General features: G+C 43.3%; 1 protein-coding gene across 1 annotated transcript in view; it reads right to left on the reverse strand.

The window, feature by feature from the left end:
- Positions 1–630: 630 nt before the first annotated feature.
- prex2 (phosphatidylinositol-3,4,5-trisphosphate-dependent Rac exchange factor 2) overlaps positions 631–20,058 on the reverse strand; it is an 87,078-nt gene continuing 67,650 nt past the window's right edge. The window contains exons 34-41 of the mRNA XM_061094108.1: positions 18,739–18,841; positions 18,442–18,585; positions 18,220–18,334; positions 8,955–9,021; positions 8,051–8,241; positions 4,799–4,901; positions 2,155–2,222; positions 631–855 (exon numbers count right to left, since the gene is read on the reverse strand). Of these exons, the coding sequence (XP_060950091.1) occupies positions 810–855; positions 2,155–2,222; positions 4,799–4,901; positions 8,051–8,241; positions 8,955–9,021; positions 18,220–18,334; positions 18,442–18,585; positions 18,739–18,841 (837 nt within the window). The 3' untranslated portion in view covers positions 631–809. The remainder of the gene's footprint in view (positions 856–2,154; positions 2,223–4,798; positions 4,902–8,050; positions 8,242–8,954; positions 9,022–18,219; positions 18,335–18,441; positions 18,586–18,738; positions 18,842–20,058) is intronic.

Below are 20,058 nucleotides of genomic sequence, written 5' to 3' on the forward strand. Positions count from 1 at the left end.
CTAATGCAGTTTATTATCACTTGGTTGTTTGATTGGCATTGAGCAATCCACCCTACACTGAATACATCCAATAATAAGTAGCATAGAGAGACACTTTAATCCTGAGTACTGTCAATATAAAATAACAGAATATATCTCACAGCTCTACTTCCCGTAAACTATCATATGTTAATACTGATAAACCATGGAAAATCTTTATATTCATGCATACAACAGCCATAGAAGAACAAAATCTGTCGGAAACAACAGCAGGAGTCTTTTCTGCTTATTTCTGATAAAAGTGTATATTTACAGAAGAATAAAAATCATGTCAGGAAGCGTTAGAAATGACATTCGTGTGGTTATCGATTTCTGATTAACACATATGAGGCAGAGAACAGAGACAGATTATTGGCTACTCTGAACAAACACAATGAAAATATCTTTTGATACAATGTTATCTTGCTTATTTCATATGGAAATTAAACTACAAACATGACATGTAATCGTCCAACATGAAAAAAAGCAATCATTTTTCAATGAAGCCAATACACTGAGCTTATTTAACTCCATTGAGATCAAATCTTTTGTTTTTCTCATGTCCTCGTCAGATGCATTACACGATAAAAAAAAAAAATCAAAATATGTATAAAATATAAAGTATTAAAAATACTATTTACGTTTAAAAAAAAAAAGTCTATTTACACTTAAGGCAGCTGTTCTGAGCATATAGAAATGTTCAGATGGGTTGATCCTTCATGGGCGGAGGGAAGACTTCCAGAGCAGAACACTTCGGACTCACTGCTCATCACCTTCCTGGGTGCAATGCATTATGGGTCACCATCGGGGGGAGGGGGCTGGCACAGCTTGTACAACCTGGTCAGAGAAATACAATAATGCATTAAACTATCAAATCTCAAATCTCAATTACATTTTTTTGACATCTTAGCATCAGCCAGCATCTGTCGGGCTCTACAGTCAAAGATGAAATGTTCTGTTCTGCCGCCTTAATGAAGGGAAGAAATACTTTAGCGACAAATGTATTTGGTGTTATTCAGAATTCATCCGTTTTTTTTCTTTGATCCCAGAGCAGATTTCTCCGATATCTGCCTCTTTTCTTATCTCTTAACACAGCACTACTCTCGTCCTTGGTTTAAATCCCCATTTGCACCACTCACATATTTTTGCTTTTGAAGAGACTCACATTAAATCACATGTTTGCAGAGTAAACTCTCACTAAAACGTAACCGTCTCTTTCATCGGCAGATGACTGAGAATCTCGGTCATCGTACAGCGCTCCCTCACGCTGGAACAATTATGACATAGACCTACTGAGAGTGCAGCGATTTTGCTCGGTGACCAGAATGTCTCAACACTAATCATCCCGCTACTTAATTGTATTTGTCAATTTCACTAAAAGGTTCAAAAGGGCTGCCTGTCACACAAGAGCCTATATGTCACAGCCAAATGGCTGAGGCGGTCCTCGTCTCCGAGCGACGGAGAACAGGGAGCTCCTTTCTAATGGAACCATTTGGCCTCAGTCCTGCACAAAAAGTGCACACACAGAGCTACTGGACAGCACAAATACACGCACTTTTGAATTTGCTGAATTTGTGTGACTGCAGGGAGATGTCCGCTCTGTGAGGGACAGTTGAAGAGCAGCAATTTGAAAAAAAAAATGTTTTGACTAAAGCCGAACGTTTGCATTAACACAACTTCTTAATGTTAGTTTTCAGTGAACATTTAGCCCAACTTAACTTATTTGTTTTGTTTCATGCAAAAATATATGCTGTAGCTAAATGAATGAGAACTTGAGTGTCGCAACTCCATCAGCAAAACCTAGTGTGTTGTTTTCAAACCCTGAACTTCTGATCAATAGGATTCCTCTACTTTTAAATGACAACTTGTCTTCTACCAGAACAGGAAGCTAGAAAGTACAATTAGAAATGGATATGTACTGTACGTTAAAAAAATATTACAAAGAAATTTTCTGTACATCTTAAAATGTTGGTGATTTAAATGCAGATCGACACAATATACCAACAAGGGTAACAATTCAAATGGTCACAGATAATATAAAGTACACGTTATATCACATACAAAGCCGTATGTGATGGTATGTGAATCAGTAGGCTGACGTTGCCCCTGACACACAGGATGTGACTCCAGTTTTACCTTGGGACTGATGACGGCGTCCGGTCTCTCACTCCCAGATTCTTGGCAGAATTCTGAACTCTCGCCCCCTGAAAGACCAACAGAAAAATCATCAACTCACGACACCGTGCGTCAGCTTGAAATGCGATGGCTATAAATAGGGGCCCGGAAACAAACCCCTAGAGAGAGGAGCTTATGCAGAAAGCCGTAAAACAGTTGTGCCCTCTGAGAACTGAGAATGCTTCCTCCCAAAGAAATTACAGGGAGGTGTGAGGTGATTCAGCATTTGTTTAGAAATAGCACATGCTGAGTAATATGATTCAAACTCTGGAACTACGTGTGCATTTCCTACGTCATTGTATTAAATTCACTTCTTGGAAAGCACTGGGAGGTTTTGAGGACTTCAACTTAGCTGTTGAACAGATTTATTCACATATTTAAAAAGTCAACTAGGCCAAGAGAGGAACAACAATCTGGAACCATCTTGGGTGAAACACGTCTGATGATGTTTGACACGAGTTTCGGCCCCAGGTGAAATTGCTTCCTGTCAGAGCATGAAAGACTTGGATTCACCTGCGAGAGAGATGGTATAATTTCTAGTATAAACAGCTCCAATAAATATTGCATGTGGAGAACCGAAAATTGTAACTATACCGCAGCATGTGCACACGTCTGCTCTTTAGCAATGCATGCACATGTAGAAAACATCGTCTCTCTAAGGAGATGTACAGGACTTGAATCCTGCTTGTGTTTGTGTGCTGCCGATTTCGATTTCCCTCAGTCAGGTGCACGTCTGGTCTTTGCTAATGTTGCTGTAGTTTGCTCGCTGGCTGCAGCCTTGGCAGATACACATCTGCAGGGGGCGAGAAGAAACTCAGCCTCTCAATCTGAGCACACAAACACCTGCTCACGCAGAAACCTTCTCCCCCTCTGAAACACACGTACTCGCAGAAACACACACAGTCAAAACACTATCCAAAGGCGTCATCAGCGTCTCCTTTTTAAAGCACAGAGGAAGCGACTGGCAAGAACTGCATTAGCTGACCTCTCAGTTACAGCTCTGCCATGTGCAATCTGAGAGTTGGCCCCGAGCTACGTTCAGAGCAGGATAGCATCAGCAATTATTCGATTAATCTGATTCCTCCGGACAGAGATGCCCCCGATGTCCCCATAGGACACAGCGCCCAGAGAAGATCAGATGAATCAGATACAACTACAGGAGCTCAAACTCTTTTTACAGTTTGGAACTTGATTCAAGTAAATTGGGTTTCTAAACCTTTTGATAGTGAGATAATATAAATTAAGACAAAAGATTCCCCACACAAAGTAAAATCACCAAATTTAGAGGGATTCTTCCCTATTGAACCATTATTGTCTGTATAGAGGGTCATGGCAATCCATCTCATTAATCGTATTACTCTTACTCTTAGTTGAATCAACCATCAAAGTGAGGTGAAGATGGTGAATAAAACTGGTAGCAGCGTTTTACAGTGGACACTTTTTTCTGCATGCTTCTCTTAGAGAGGAAGAAGAGGCATCATCCAAACCTTCAGTGATAGTCAAACACACACACACACACACAAACACACACACACACAAAAACACACACACACACACATACAAACACACCCCTCAGTGATGTGTAGGTCAAGGATGACGCAATAAAACAGAAAAAGGCCAGACACAGAAAAATGATTCGATGGAAACATAATGAAAAGTCCCCCTCTGATTAATTAACCGAAACTACAAACTCAATACCTGTTCATATTCATATAAAAAAATATCTCAAACCACGCCCTCCACAAGATGGATCTTCTCTCCAGACACATAGAGTAGCGCTCAAGGTTAAACAATGTACAGAGTTGCATCCTCCTGGCCGCCGGCCCAGCTCTCGGAGTAAAGAAGTAAATTCCTCTCCTCCCGCGGTCCCTCAGCCCTTCTACTGACCTCTCCTCTCACTGCAAACAGCTAAATAACCAGCACTCACAGAACCTCTAATGAGCCTCTGAGACATATGCCAAGATCTGGTCACGGCCGGAGCTTTTTGTGGAGTGAGAATGTGCCGACGCGCTGAGCAAGTAATGGGAATTCCTTCCCTTGACCCCAAATAGGCATGCAGGCAAACAAACAAGCAGCAGCCTCTCAAGCAGTCTGTTCAGCTTCTCATTACTACCTCGTTTTGGTAAATTCATATCGTGGTTGCAGTGTATGCAAATCTGATAAGATTGAACTCGGGCAGAGAGAGGAGTGAGGGGGGAGGGCAGGGGAGAGAGGTAAAATAAATTACAACATAAACGGAGGCAAAAGGATATTTGATTATTCGCAGAAAACACCAAAAAGTATACTTTCTGTTGACTGCCTTGAAAAATAGCAATATTAATGAATTAATCGTGTCTGTGAGAAATCAAACATTGACTAAAGAAGCTAAAATGGTGTCACAGCTCCACTATTGGCACTAATATCTATCACTGATACTGTTCTGGCAGCCTACTTTTGACTCAATGAAGCATACGGTTTATCTGATGGTTTTGGATCCAGAAATTGTGGATTGAAACTCGGATTCAGTCCAAAAGTAGGGACTGTGGGGACTGTAGCAGCTGAGGGGAAAACAACAAGGGGGAGTGTGTGTGTGTGTTTTTAAAAGGGTGCAAAATGCAGTACATACCTGTTTCCTCATGACGTCGGTGGCTTGCATGATGCAGCGAGGCGGCAGGCCGTGGTTTCGGGCCAGCAGGATGGCCTGCTCCAATGTCACACTCAGCGTGCAGCTGTTGATCAGAGAGGAAACATGAGGTCAAGCTCAACCATTCACTCTCACTCTGCATATTTATAAGCACCAAGGAGGTGGATGTTTAATTGGCGTGTGGGTACATCAGGTTGCAGGGTCTTGCTTCTGTTGACCAGAACATGAGATCACTGCGACCTTGGCCTTTCAACCACAGAAATGGAATCTATCTATTGGAAGTGAACGTTTGTACCAAATCTAAAGAAATTCCCTCAAGGTGTTCTTGGGATTTGTTCACGAGAACGAACGGACAATCCAAAAACACGATGCCTCCTGCCACTGCCTGTCCCCGGCGCAGAGGTATAAAAACATTGAGCTTTTACTATGTCTACATTCTCTGGCTCCTCACTCACTCATTCACGTTTGCAACATGAAAGGCATCAACAACAGATGAAGGTTGAATATGAGATCTGAGACTGAAACAAACATCAGTGGAAAATAAAAAGCTAGTCAAACTCTGGGTTTGATGAATCTCTGGCAGAATTCAGTACAACTATATCGAAGCCCCCACCCTGCCCCCCCGAGCAGATTTCTTTGCTCCTCTTGACACCTTGTCATCAGCATCACATTCTGCTTGCTTCACCTTCTCTCATCTCCGCTCTAATGAATCATTGCATTTGCCACAGAGACGTCACTCACACCGCAAACACGCAGCGTCAGGAGCATAACAAACCTCGGGTTCATCAGCAAGAGGAAGAGGTTTTAACCTCGCCCTGGTCTTTCTGCACCTGAGGAGACTTCACAGTTTTTTTGATCAACGTGATTGATTCGTTCTTGTTGCAGGTTAGAGGGAAGGGAGCAAGGACAAGTCGGCACTTCTCCTGTGACGGAGGTGATATACTCCCACTGCCATGAAGTTGTGACGGTGCAAAATGAGAGTTGACATGACTCCGTGATTTAGACTTTGTAGGCCAGAGACACTGTCTCTGACTTTGCTTGTCACACACACATACAGTATAGGCTGTTGAGTGGTAACAGGCTGTACTAGTATATTGATCCAGGGCCATTTCAATGTAAATTGACCTGTCCAAAGTTCCCACTCTTCAAGGGTCCCTTTCATTAAGTAACATTGCCTTTCAGCTGCTAGGAAATCTGAGCTGTTCCGTTTTCTCGTTGTCACTTTTCTCAACTGAACAATTTTTTTTTTTTATGTCAGCAGATGTTCACAATGGAGAAACTGCTCCCACAGGCCATTAGTCAATCAGATCAAGATTGAAATGTCCCCTTGAGGTCCAGATAAATAACTTATACATGATTCAATACAAGTAAATTAAGTCAACAATCAACAGTTTGTTCCAACAAAAAATGGAAATGAAAAAGAAGTCCACAGTCCAGCCCAAATATATTTTAATCACCCATTTTTTAGCCTCCCACACTGATGAAAAAAAAAGGGGGGGGGGGGGGGTTAACCCACAGAGGATCTTTAAATATCTCTTCAGCTGGAGCAGGATGAAGGAGCTGCACAAAATCTGTGTGAGTGTGTGTGTTTCCCTTTTCATTAGGGTTGGTGAGATAGTATTTATATATTATTTATGTATCCATCTGTTTTATGTCATTCCAGCACATTTTAACTGCGTCTCTCCAGAGCTGAGTCCTTACTTATAAAGTCCAGACTTATTAAAGAGGAGAATCAAGAGTGAAAAACCCAGAGAAAGGGAAAGAATGGCCGAGAAGAGAATAAAAAGAGGGGATGAGTGAGGGAGAAAAATATTGGAAGAAAAAAAAGTAAGTCAATTGGAGCCTTGGGTTGAGGATAAGGCTTCTGAAGTGTTTTCTTACTCTGCTTTTGTTTTTGTTTTCCTGACCGACGATGAACTCGATTTTTCTTCCTGATAGTTGTTGGTGAAAATGATGGACAGAAAATAAAATCTGGGGAAGAGGAGAGTTGCAGAGTATTGTAAACTCTTGATGCCCCCAAATACATCACGCTTTCACTGTTATTAAAACCAAATCGTCCATCAAGCCAACAAATCCAATCAATACCGCCTGAGGAGGCTGCCACACTGATAATGCAATTTAATCTACTGGCTTGGTTTCATAGGTTTCGGCTTTAGACCAGATTTAGCTTGTGTGCTCCACATTTACATGAGAAATACATTTTTTAAAATACATGCGTTTTTGGAGCGGACATCAAAGTATTTTTAACTCACCCTCCTTTAATATTGAATCCTATAGCCCACCATCCTATAGCTTAGTGGGGTAATACAGTGTTTAAGAGGTAAGTTCACAAATAATCCTAAATATTTCAGGCCCTGTCACTTGCTATGACACAGTACACTTAGCCTGCCTATCTGGATGAGTAGTGGCTGGTGTGTATAATTGCACAGACACACACACTAGCTGTGTGTGTTAATAAAGTCGCAGCAGTCCTCGCAGAGACAGGAACTTTCTATTAGAGCTCAGACAAGCACCCAGCTCCATCCGTGTCACTTCATCAAGCCATCAGTCACATCCAGCGAACTTAAGAGAGCGCGTGTGTGTGTCTGTGTGTGTGTGCCTGAGACAAAAAGATGTGGAAACTGTCATGGGGTAAAGAAAGAGGGTATCAGAGTAATGGGTGGGTGGAAGGAAAAAGAGCAGAGTAAGAGATGAAAGATGAAAGCTGGAAGGAGGGATGAACGCTGACAAACGATCAGGATATTTTGGTCCTCATGCATTGATGAATAGTGCCATCAGCAGCAGGTGAATTAGGCCTCCATTTAGAGAATTCAATGAGAAAGGAAGTAATTGACCTGTCTCCTTCCTGGGTAAAGTGCTCTGCCTATTTAAAAGTCCCTAATCTGGTCCGAGAGAAACAATGGGCCCTATTAACTAGAATATCCTGCTGTTAATTAATGCAGAGAATGTGTATTAATAGATAATCCCCACGGTGCAAGAGAGGAGGGCTACGGAGAGTTTATGAAATTGAGTGTTAGACAGAGGATACAAGTAGGAGCAGAGAACCAGGGAGAAACTGAGGTAAAAGTGTGAAAGGTGAGAAGTGTGTCAGTGCGAGGGAGATGCAAAGAGAAAGGAAAACGGCGGAAAGTTGTCAGAGGGGAGAAAATGATAAGCAGGAACATATAATTTAACTTGAGGCGGCTCGTACAGCGCTGGCAGACGTGCACAGCGTACGTGCCCACACACACTCACCGATGAACGCCGCTGTTGCACATGACAATGTGTGTGGCTCCGAGACGAGAGCAGAGCTCGGAGGCCACGGTGAGAAGCCCCACTCCGGAAGCCCCGCAGGCGGTGTACTGACAGGCGGCGGTGCGGCGACAGCTGATAAAACTCTCCATCAGGCGGTAGAGCTCCTCCAGAGCATTGAGGGGACGCATCAACTGGGCAGGGACAGAGGGACGGAGGTCAGAGCAGGAAAGAATAACACTGTCCGACTGTTGGGGAGCAAAGTGGTGCATGGAAAGAATAGATCTACAGATTATGAGGTGCTTGAGGTATCTACATTCAAAAGGTGTAGTGTGTTGTCCACAGGAAAAAAAGAACATACTGCTGCATAGGCTGGATACAAAGATGGAGGACATGATAAGTCCACAGGATCGCCCCCTAGTGGCTGGCTGGAGTACAGGTTATAAACACTGCCTCCTCCATGTTATCAGACAGGACATGGGTCAAACCAAAAAAAATCGTCAAACACTTTTTGTCAAAAATGGTTTCTGTGATTTTTGTTCGGTTTTAATTTGTTATTTGATGCTTTAAAAACAGGGTGAAATGTCATTATTAACAGCTGAGGCTGAATCGTGATTGGTCGAGGGGATATATTAGCAGGACCTTGATACCATGGCTCCACCCCATATGCAGTCAATTGGTTGCTGGTAGTAATTAAACATTATATTAGATATTTCCGTGTTGGCTTGGGTGTTTATTTTTGATTGTGCATTCAAACTGTTTCAGCCAATGCCACCGCTGGATTTTACGACTACTTTTAACGACTGCCTTTCTGTGTCAAGTGTTTCCACATTGCAGCAATAAGACCTAATCTGGTTCTTCCTATTATGTCATGCAGCATGAAGTGGTGTGATTGTGTTGCTCTTACCTTATCGATGAGGGCAGCTTTGGGTGCAGCGCTGGGTGGCATGTTGGACTGATCCAGGTAGAAAGCCCTGAAGGAGAGACTACATTTCACATTTGGCACAACAAGTGGATATTTGCAGTAGGACAAACAACTGTGTCTGCAGATTAGTGACATACTGTAGTAGACATATTTAACATTCACTCAGTTTGTTTTATATTTAGAAGCTTCACTGTTTGAAAGATTTCACAGTGGCCTTCTTCTTTATGCACCACTGGGTCATCAGGAGCACTGACTACTTTTCAGGGAAAAGTAGGCCACCTGCTCATTATGGCTGACTCTGACTCTCAATCATGAGAGTAACTTGGGCCCAGCTCAGCAGAAACAGACTGAGCATCTCTTATCCCGGGCATCACTCCAAATGCCATTGCCTCATTCATTCATGGAGCGCTGTTTGATCCTGCGCTATTCGCCTTTCCAACCACTGGGGGCAGCACTGCACTGGTGTCCCTCGCAGACATAATGGAGAATGTATGCCGCAATGAGTCCATCTGAGGTGGAGTGCTCCCGGTGCAGACTCAGCAGTCTGCAACTCCATCAAATCTCAGTAATCCAGCAGTGCACTCAAAAAAGCCACACTACACCACATTAAACCCAGTGTAATAAAATCACATACTTCATTACTTTCTGCTAGAAGTAAGAAAAACACACAGTCATATAGTATCTGTAATGACAGAGAGTTGAGGAGCCATTCAGCCGGAGGAGATGCAGAAACAACGGCGTTTGAGGGAAGGAGATTGTTTACAAGAGTCAGTGAAGCAGGACTCATTTATCCGCATTCACTCTGCTATTGAGGTGATTAAAATCAGGCCAAGGAGGCATTCATTACCACTGTGCTGTTCCTGCCTGACACAATATTAACGAAATGAATCAATCAGAGCAGAGTCAACACATCCCTGTATCAAGATTTCATAACGATTCTAAATGAGGCGATTTGAAATGAAAAGTCCCAGAGAACACAGTGTCCTCTCCAAAAGCCTGCAAACAGTGGGAGCGACGGGTGCTTTTTTATTTTTTTTCAGTAACGGCTCATTACCTTTTCACTTCCCCTCAGCCACATGAAAACCAACCATATGACACACATTGGTTCTGCCCTACAGATGAGCAACCTGTCCATTTTACACCTTCACTTGTCAAACGTCCGTTAATCCCTATACCCGGCCAATCATTCTTTAACCTTCCGGTGTGCTCCGCTAAACGACATGAGCAGAGTTTGCCGAGGGTTCAGATGGAGCTAACAGCCCATGTAATTGCTTCAAGGCCTTATCATTCAAAAGATGCTCACAATAGACTGAGGGCTTCACAGGGTGCAAACCTCTTCTATTGTTCTCGGAAAGAGCAGGTAATCTGGGATAATGGCCACAACTGCTGTGCGATCTAAAGAGGAACAGAGCAGTGTTTTTGAAGTATTGACTCTTTAAACTTGAAGTTTCTGCAGTAAACACCAGGCCTCCATATTGTGGCTGTGTTTGTGAACCTCGTGTGAGTGTGAGTGTGTGTTTGCTACAGTAAATTAAAGTTAGACCCAACAGCCTCAAACCAAACACCATTCACCTGACAGGTCACACAAAGAGAGAGTGCAGATTCAGTGAGGCGATTATACGCTGTGGAACACAACAAAACAAAGTTTATAGGAAATCAAAACCCTGTCCTGAAACAGTTCCTGTTCTGGCTCATATCGCAGGTTCATCCCCTGTTATCTCTCTTCTCAAACTCCGAATCCACTCTCGCTTGTCCCTCTTGGCTTATTGGTCGACCGCTCAGACTTTTATCTTGAAAGTCTATTGTAGAATCTGACCAAGAGGAGTTGATTTATTTCTAAATACCCGGCTCCACTTCATCTGTGGACATTTGATTATGTTTCAGACTAAAAAAAAAGCTCCCCTTCTTGCCCTTGCACACAGAGGCAAGGTCATAATACCCACTGATTATCTCATCCCCCCGAGCAGTAGGTGCTGTTCTAAAAATACCATCAACCGCAGCTCGAGGAACCGGGCTGAATCTCCTGGAGGTCTCAAATGACTAAATAATAGGAGTCAGGCTATAAGTAATGTGCGGTTTAAAGACGACCTGCACTCAATCTTCGGAGCCGACTGTGTTTTGTCAGAGGTTTGGACACACGTTCACCTTAGAAGCATTCGTTGTGGATGAATAATGAACTTTTAAGCCCACACACAGTGTGCAAACATATCAGGGCGGAGGTTGAGAGCATATTATATATGAGCTAAACCCACTGGGTGTCTATTATTTCTTCTCCCATATATACGGTGGCGTTCAGGTTTTAGCCCCTGAAATGTATCACTCCATTGTCATTCAACAAGGAGGTAAAAATGAAACAATGTTTTGATCACATGTTTATCAGGGGAAATTTACCCAAATCAAAACTCCAACCTACTACCTGTCAATCAATATGGAACAAAAACACAGGTTGGCGGAGCGGTTTGTGTCCAGGGCTTATTTCCTCTGTTAAGAGCACTTCTCCTGCTTTGAAATCAAGAAAACCATAAGTAATAGGCCTGTAGCTCCTTCTGCAATAACTAAAACCCCATGACCCCAGGACACACACTCACTCACTCTCACACACACACACACACACACACACACACACACACACACACACAGCCAATAGCTTTTTACAGGAGGCTCTAATGGAGTATTTGGCGGCAGGCCAGAGACGACCTGCTGGTGTAGCTGGTTTTATTCTCTTGGGCCAAAGAGAATGCTTAATTCTTACTTTCTGCCTCTCTCGTGACAATGGGACAGTCACGGCTCTTTACAGCACTGGTGCATTACTGGTCAGCTACGGCGTCAAAGTCGAAAGGATCTGAGGCGCAGATGTTTTAAGCGGACCAGCGTGGGAATGGACACTTTAGCGTGACATAGCCCCTGTTCAAAAAGTCCAAAACAAACAAAATGATTCCCGGAGCGATAAAAACATTTAAAATGAACCTCTTCTGTGGATTTGATTTAATACTTTCCCATACAACCCATAGGGACACGAGTAAAGCGTCTCGGATTTATGGCCTCCAGTGTGAGTGACCCTGCAGAGGTGCATGCTGGTCCAATTAAATTACTCGGGCACACACATGATGAATGACACTCTACCATTATTATTCCTCTGACAAGCTGCTGCAGTGGGCGGGGGGGGGGGGTAATGAGGGCTTCCAGGAGCCCTGAGATGCCACATACTGATGCTTCTGCACCGAATACTGTGCGTAGTTTGCTGGGAGTCTTTTTTTTTTATCCTTCCTATTAACACTTGCAACACAAAATTTATGAGCAGCTATATGTCGAACACAGGTCAACACAGAAGCAAAATCCCCCCCGATAGAAGTACATGTGCGACAATGTTATGTACTTTTTTTAAGGTTTATGTATTTTTAAATATATATTAAACACAATACTATTAATTCCTTCACATATGTTATATTATATTTAAGTTAAAAGCTGTACAGTTGGTTTTCAAAGTCATGAGTGTCAAGACCGGGACACCACCTCAACACCCAGAGCAGATTATTGTTAATGGAGTCATAGTGTCGGAGCCATTTGAAGACATATTATAACTTAATCAGTGTCACTGAGGACACACATGGAATTATTGCATTTATTACAATGCTGATTGCAATAATGGCCAAATTTACAACATCGACCCTGAACATAAGTAGCTGCAAAGTATCCTTGGCTCCTTCCAATGGTGTTTTTTTTTCTCCTTGTGCAGAGCTGTCATCGTTATAGCTGCTCAGGAATTGAGTCTAAGAGAAATGATGAATGGATCTGGGTCTCTGGTGGTCGGCCTTTTTGGCTTCACACACAGAGGTTCAGTGCACACGAGCTGGAGCAGAACGAGGCCCAACACCTTCCTCAGTGCGCCGGTGAATTGGGGCTCCCCTTGTCGGGGCAAAGACTGCAGCATTTCAATCACTTCTGAAACTGAGAAAGCTCTTTCTGTTAAGGACAAAATATAAATGAACAAATTCCCATTATTTCCCTTCTGAGGCTGGGATAATATCCATAACCAATTAATATTCCCCAAACGAGCCATGTTTTTCTCTCCGGAGGAAAAAAAGCTAAATTACTTCTCAGGTTACGGACGCAGTCATCCGACAAATCACACTTCTCAAGCTAGATGCACTGCTGTTTGGCTGTTTGAGGATCTATCACATGAAAGATGTGGGAACTTGTAGTAGCAGCAGCTATTCCTTATTAGTCATCATTACATAGCCTGGCCCCCGGGAGGAAGGGAAATCTCATCAATTACATATAGCAAATCTTTGTGGTGTTGTTTTGATGTCGAGCACTGTGGTGGGATTCATGTTTGTGTGTGTGTGTGCTGAACCACTCGGAGCGATGTCACATCATCCATCCTCTTGTTCTCCGAGCATTTATTGTGGAGATGTCCTTGGAGATCCAACAGCATGACTTACACTATACAAAGCTGCCAGGGTGACTTGTATATATGGATGTAACTGCATGTTTGTGTGCGTATTCATCTGTCTCTTTGTGCACTTATTATCTCATCAGGTGGGAGCTTTTATCACGCTGTCGTACATGCCGCTGATTAAAGCAGAACATTTACACTCTGAAACACGAGGTCACATCTGACCGAGAGTGAGAGGATCAATCTCTGCTCCAGGAACAGGGTAGCAGAGATAAAGGAAGGAGAGAGCGAGAGAGAGAGGGAGAGAGAGAGAGAGAGAGAGAGAGAGACAGAGAGAGAGAGAGAGACAGAGAGAGAGGGAGAGAGAGAGAGAGAGAGCTACTGTTGAAACGGACACTCTGACCCTGCAGTAAGCATCAGGCATTTGTTCTGCTTAATCTAGACAAACTGCACTGCAGCACTGTGATACTCATTACCCATAACTGCTGCAGAGGCAAACACTGTGAGCACAAATGTGCTGCGTGGTGATGACAGTAGACAGTTAAGCTAACAAAGCATGAAAACAACAAATCTATAAAAGCAACAGTATGTAGGAATTGTACAGTGTTGCATACAAGTTTACTGCTTTAGTCGCAAAGCTATCATTACACACTCCTTGTAAGTTTGTTTGGAATGTGTATTTCCTCAGGAGTCGGGTGTTTGACTGAGTTTTGAAATCTGAAAGTCTGAACAATGGTCCAAGCCAAGATTCATGTCTTGGTAATATTGTTTACATTTGATCAAGTTAGTTTTGGTTTCATGTTGCAATTTTGGTAGCACACTGAAGACTTTTGTATGAAATACAGTACAAACGTCACAGTCACCTATGTGGGCTGAATATAGATGGGCGTGCGTCTTAGATCGGCGTAACATTACTTCCATGTCTAGTTTATTTAAATTGATGAACAAGTTCACTTTGTTACTACAAGAAATCCTGTGAGCAGCTTCCACTTCTTTATCTTCTTTCCTTCCATCATCTTATGCCATACCAACTTCCTGCAATGGCCGGAAAGTCGCAACGATCAAAACAAAAATTCACACTATAAACGATCTGAACCCTGATTTGTTCTCACCTCTTTTGGTCGGACTAGATTTTGGCCTGAGGCACATTTCACACCTAATATTTTGGTTCAGACTGAACTGAGAAGTCCGAAGGTCAAGACCAATCGAAGTAGCCCCTTAAGAAACATGTGCCCATCAGATGTGGAAATCGTCAGTGTGAGTATTGTCTATCTATGATTAACAATGCCCACAGGTTTCTTTTGCATTTGAAACAATATATGGACTTGATCCACATAGAGTTCAGCAGCAGACAAACTTTTGTGCATGCTAGACTTTTTCCTCTATTCTTAACGCAGTATGTTCCGTGATCCTCGAATCAATAACATGAGAGCACGCGAGGGAAAACCCAATTCCCTCTTGAATCTTACTGTCAATATGAGCAAAATGAGATGAAACCACAAGCCTGCAATAATCTCCCCCTCTGAATAATACATTTGCAGACTCTGCAGACTGTGCTTCACCAGCCCTCCACTCCGCCGCCATCGAAAAACCCTCTCCAGCATCCTCTCTTCCTCAACCTATCATCCTCATCCCTCCCCTGGAATCTCCCTCTTTCTTTCCAAGCTGCTCTGGCGCGATCTATATTCCCCTTTCAATCCCACACCCTTCCCTACTCTGACTGGGTCCTAATGGAAACGATGCTCTCTCTGCAGAGTAGGCTCTTTCCTTCCATTTTTCAGATTCTAACTATTTCTATGCTTTCGAACTTTATCTTATATTCTGTCACAGGTTGTAAACCCCCGATCCATTTTAGGAACGTCACGAGAAATGTGCAGGAGCTTTGGGCGGTTGTCAGGGTTTTATATCTCTTACCTAAATGCACCTCAGCTCAGACGGTTATTCAAAGCTTGACACAATGTGTGAGTGTGTTCAGGCTCTGCATACTGTAGCTGCAAGGAGAAGCCAAATGCTTGTGATTTGCCCATACGTTTTTTTCGTCAAATTCAAGTGACTTCATGTCTTTGCCTGGATCCTTGGCGTGGGTGTGGAAAGCAAAAGCCAGAGTCGGAGAGGCTTCAGGGAAATTGTTGTCATTTACATCTCTGAAATAGGATAATATTCACAATGAGTAAAGGTGTCAGTGGAAGAGAAAGACATAGTTCCGGTAGACAAAAAAAATGCTTCAGGGAATCCACAGAACAAAGAGCAACTTTAATTTAATTGAATGCAAATGAGGATGGCATTTATGATTAAGAAAATGTAAATTCATGTAGTGCAAGCAGAAAATCCAATTTCAATTCCCAAGAACATCAATATCCCAGGACTCCTAAATACATGTATGTGGGACTGAGGTGTAACGGGAGCCTGTGACGAAATGCAAACGTTTGAGAATCTCAGCCGTGCAGTTCAGTCAGTTCAGTACTGCGTGTGCTGTACCGTTCCTGTCTGTCAGTCAGCCCCTGGCTCCGACCCATACGTGTGGGTTTAACCCAACACTGCTGTGGCCGAGCTCCAAGGATAACGAGGTGCCTGAGGTTGGAACGCAGCGAAGGAGAAAGGGGGGTGACATCATGGCCTTGCCTGTGGCCAGCCAACAGACACATGGCAGGAGGCAAAAGACGACTACTGGTAATGTCACATATATGGTGACACTGTATTCACCGAGTGCTGAAACCAATCTGTGAAAGTTTTCTTAACGTCAGTTGATCGAAGGACATTCTCTGGGCGGAAGCAAAGAGCATTTTCTGATGCAAGTTTTGCGAGAGTACACAGGATTATTCCACCAGCAAGTCAGTGAGCCAGCAGCAATGTTGAATTATAAGTGCTGCTGGGAGATTTATCTGTATAACCCTAAAGCTAAAATCAATAAGTTTATTTTGATAATTTAGCAAATTTTTTTTTCAAGCAGAAATGCCCAAAAATGATTGGTTCCAGCTACTAACAAGTGACAATTTGATACTTTCCTCATATATTAGTAAACTGAAAATGATTTGGATATGGTCAAAATATGTAGTTGCAGCTCCATGAAACTCCCCATCAAGCATCAGTGGTGAAAGTATTGGAAACCTCTACATTAAAAAGTAACGACAAACTATTTGGAAAATACCAATTATACTCAAGAATACTATATACACAGTGGGATTCCTCGAAACCGTCTCGAGGGCTCAAAAAGCTGATTGGGTTCAGTCTGAAATAATATGACAGGTTTTTCCTGAATATGAGATTGAGTATTTGAGAAGAGAACCTTCTCCATCAGTTTCTTAAGCACCCATAATGCTCCCCAGATCACCGGCCTCTCGGTTGCCTGCCTGTCAGCATATACATCTGCTCCGTGTTACTGCTGGAGCCTCCGCTGTCAACTTAGTTAGACTCTCTCTGTACAGGTTAAATTGTAAAGACATGTACAGTACAAATGGCCAAAACAGCATGGCTGGGATCCAGTAAAGTCATCCAGTTTGCACATTACAACACTTTATGCATCTCCCCCTGTGGCCTCTTAATTAGAATAGCGACATTTTAGAAACTAGCCAGAAAAGGCCAGTATTGAGCCATTAAAAGGTTGTGGAGTCCCTGAAGATCTGACAGACGCTATCAGAACACAAAGAGGCGGAAGTTGAGACCTGATGCATGGAAAGAATTAACGACAAAGTGCAAGCGGTTCCTTGGTTGTGCTTTGGGAAATCTGACAATCACAGAAACAAATTCTCGAAATTCTTTTCCCTCGTCAAGCTAAACACCCCAAACAAATTAACAAACTGCAATTCCCATTTATACTGAGTTCGCTTTGTTGCGGCGGGTCCTCACTGATGTGGCAGATGGATGCTCCAGCCGTAAATCATTCCACGCCGCCCGCACCCCAAAGCAGATTGTCCCTAAATAATAAGATGGAAGTTGTCCTGTGAACTCAGCTCTGTGTTTAATTATCCACACAATCAACAGCAGATGTTTACTTGAAGCCGACATGTCCACCTGTCACTCTGTGAGGTGTTCGATGAAAGAAACCCGTCCACGACAAGCACCTTCCATGAGTGTGACTGATTCTTTCTATTGACCGAGATGCCATCTGTCCGTGTCGTTAAATCTTGATATTAGCGAATCGGTTGTTCAAGGGCAACGGAGCCGGGCCTTAACTCAAATGTTAGGACAGACTGAAGTGTCCAATTAGGAGGCTTCAAAAGGATCAGGTGTGTGTGTGTGTGTGTGTGTGTCGGTGTGTGTGTGCAAATCTATCATGCTCTTAGCTTTGTAATCAAAATATACATGCAATAGAAGACATTTTGCGAAAGCTGCACCTATTTCTAAGATTTTATCATGACAAATTCTTAATGTGTCTTTCAAACATACACACTTTTATACAGAGCAGGTTTCAATGTGATTTTCAGTCTCTGGAATCACAAGCTAGCATCTAATGAGAGATGACATTTATATTCCGACGGCGTACTCTACAGGTCTGACACCTCCTCACACATTCGGGAGATTAAGTAAAGCCGAGCCCTTATTTTCAGTCTGTGTTTTCGTATCTCTTTCAGCCTCATTAAATCAACCACCAATCACAGAGGGTTTCAGGTGGGTAGCAAACCAATGAAATGTGTGAGGCAACTGAGTCCAGCAGCTGCACAGAAGCACCACATCAGCGCTAGGGACACGCCGCTCGCTCTAATCCAATCACCGCTGCCCCGGCCTGTGTGTGTCTGCAACCAATCGCAAGGCATCGCTGCAGCGTTCTTCATTTGCAGTAGATCTTAAAAACTTCTGAATCCGACAGGACATGTAAGGAATAGCCACGTGCATATGTCTTTTGCAACATACCTCAGTCTCTTGTAGTACTGTTTGACCTTATCCAGTGAGGCGGAATTTATCTGGGCCTGGTATTCCTCCACTGAAACATTGTCTCTGTAGTAGTAGCCCTCCATACTCTCCAGTGCTAGAGAGGGATCACATGAAGGGAGAAATATAAAAGGCCAAAGTCAGTGTTTATGCATCAATCTGTGCACTAAATGTCGACATGTTCCATAACAACGCTTATTATACCTTGTGTGAAGAGCACAGGGTAGATCTTGATGCCTCCCCCGTTCTTCAGCCTGTGAGGCAGCAGGGAGAAGGAGGATCTCTCCAGGTAGAAGCAAACCTTCAAGGCCTGACGTGTGCCCTCCACCTGGTAGGAAATGGGCTTGTCTGCCACAGAAGAAGGGGGAGGAGAGGAGAGGCATGATACAGAGCACATTTTTGAAGGCTTGACTTAAATGTCAGACCTTAGAAGTAGCAATAAGAAGGCTGCAATGATGCTTTTCAGCTGAAATGTAACCTCAACAGAGTCAAAGGACTTACTGGCCACCAGCGGCTCCCCTTCAAAATGCCGGAAGTAGAATGTGACCTTCTCCAGGTCGATTAGTGCGACCTGAGTGTCCTCCAACATGGCTTGCTCATCCGTCTGAAGAGAGGAACAGAAACATGCAAGAATGAATCCGATGGTTGACAGAATTTTTTAATATTTACATATCTGATAAAGTCTCGGGAGAGGAGACGACTGTGGAAAAAAAGTTGCAGAAAGACTTTTGAATCGGTTGTGGCTGCAGGACAAGATGTTTGAAAATGTAAAAAATCTGTTTGAAATAATTGAGGGTACCAGCCCTCCTCTTGAGACCCTCAACCACATTGCAATCTCTAACCAAACTGGGTGTCATGTTGCCTTGGGGGCAATGCAGTCACAAGGTTTTAATAAAGAAAAATAATTCTCTTCTCCTCCTGCCTGCATGTGAATTCTGCAGATACTAAGACTTTCCCCCACAGTCCACAGACATGCAGCTCATCGTGCAGTTTAATTGATGACTGTTAATTCCCTGTGTATCCCTCCTCTTGTCCTTTGTCTGCTGTGATTGGCTCCTAAAAGAATAATCTATATATGGTAGATATAGTCGTTCTTTTGCAACATAAGATGACCCTCCCAAAGAGCCCTCATTCAAACATCCTGAAATGATGTCTGAGTCCTAGTCTCGGTTTTTAAGTGTTTGCGTGTATCCCTGAAGGTGTGTATGCACGTGCACTTGTTTCCTTTTCCAGACAGCATCCTCACACACACAAACACATCTGCTCTGGGCCACAGAGATAGCAGCTCAAATATGCTGGATTGTGACACCCTGCGCTCCTCCTCCTCCTCCTCTTCACCCCCTCCACCCCTCCTCTGCCTTCTCTTTCTTCTGCTCTCTATCCTCCACATGCAGACGGACAAACACAGCAGTGGTGGAAGAGGATTAGGTTCTTTTTCTAAAGACACATTTGAAATGGTGCAACACGTGAATGAGCAGAACCCGCTGCCCTGCCAAGTGACACTTACTGTGTGTGGGCAAGTTTAGCCCAAATGGTGTCATACACACACACTTCTGGCAAACACACACATTCAGTTTACACGTAATCACAAGCCTACAGACACAAACAGTATCCAGTGCTCATGCTGCCTTTAAGATGCACTAAAAGAGGAGCATGCTGAAAATTCACTGGAATCCCCTGCAGGTACTGAAACCCGGTTTTGCTCAACAGGGACGCATAGAGGGGAAATTACTTGAGAAAGAAAGGGAACTAGAGACACAGAGATGGAGTGAAAGAGTGAGACAGCGTGGCGGCAGGAAGAGAGAGAAGTGTCAACGATAT

Source organism: Limanda limanda, chromosome 20, assembly GCF_963576545.1.
Source record: "Limanda limanda chromosome 20, fLimLim1.1, whole genome shotgun sequence".
Lineage (NCBI taxonomy): Eukaryota > Metazoa > Chordata > Actinopteri > Pleuronectiformes > Pleuronectidae > Limanda > Limanda limanda.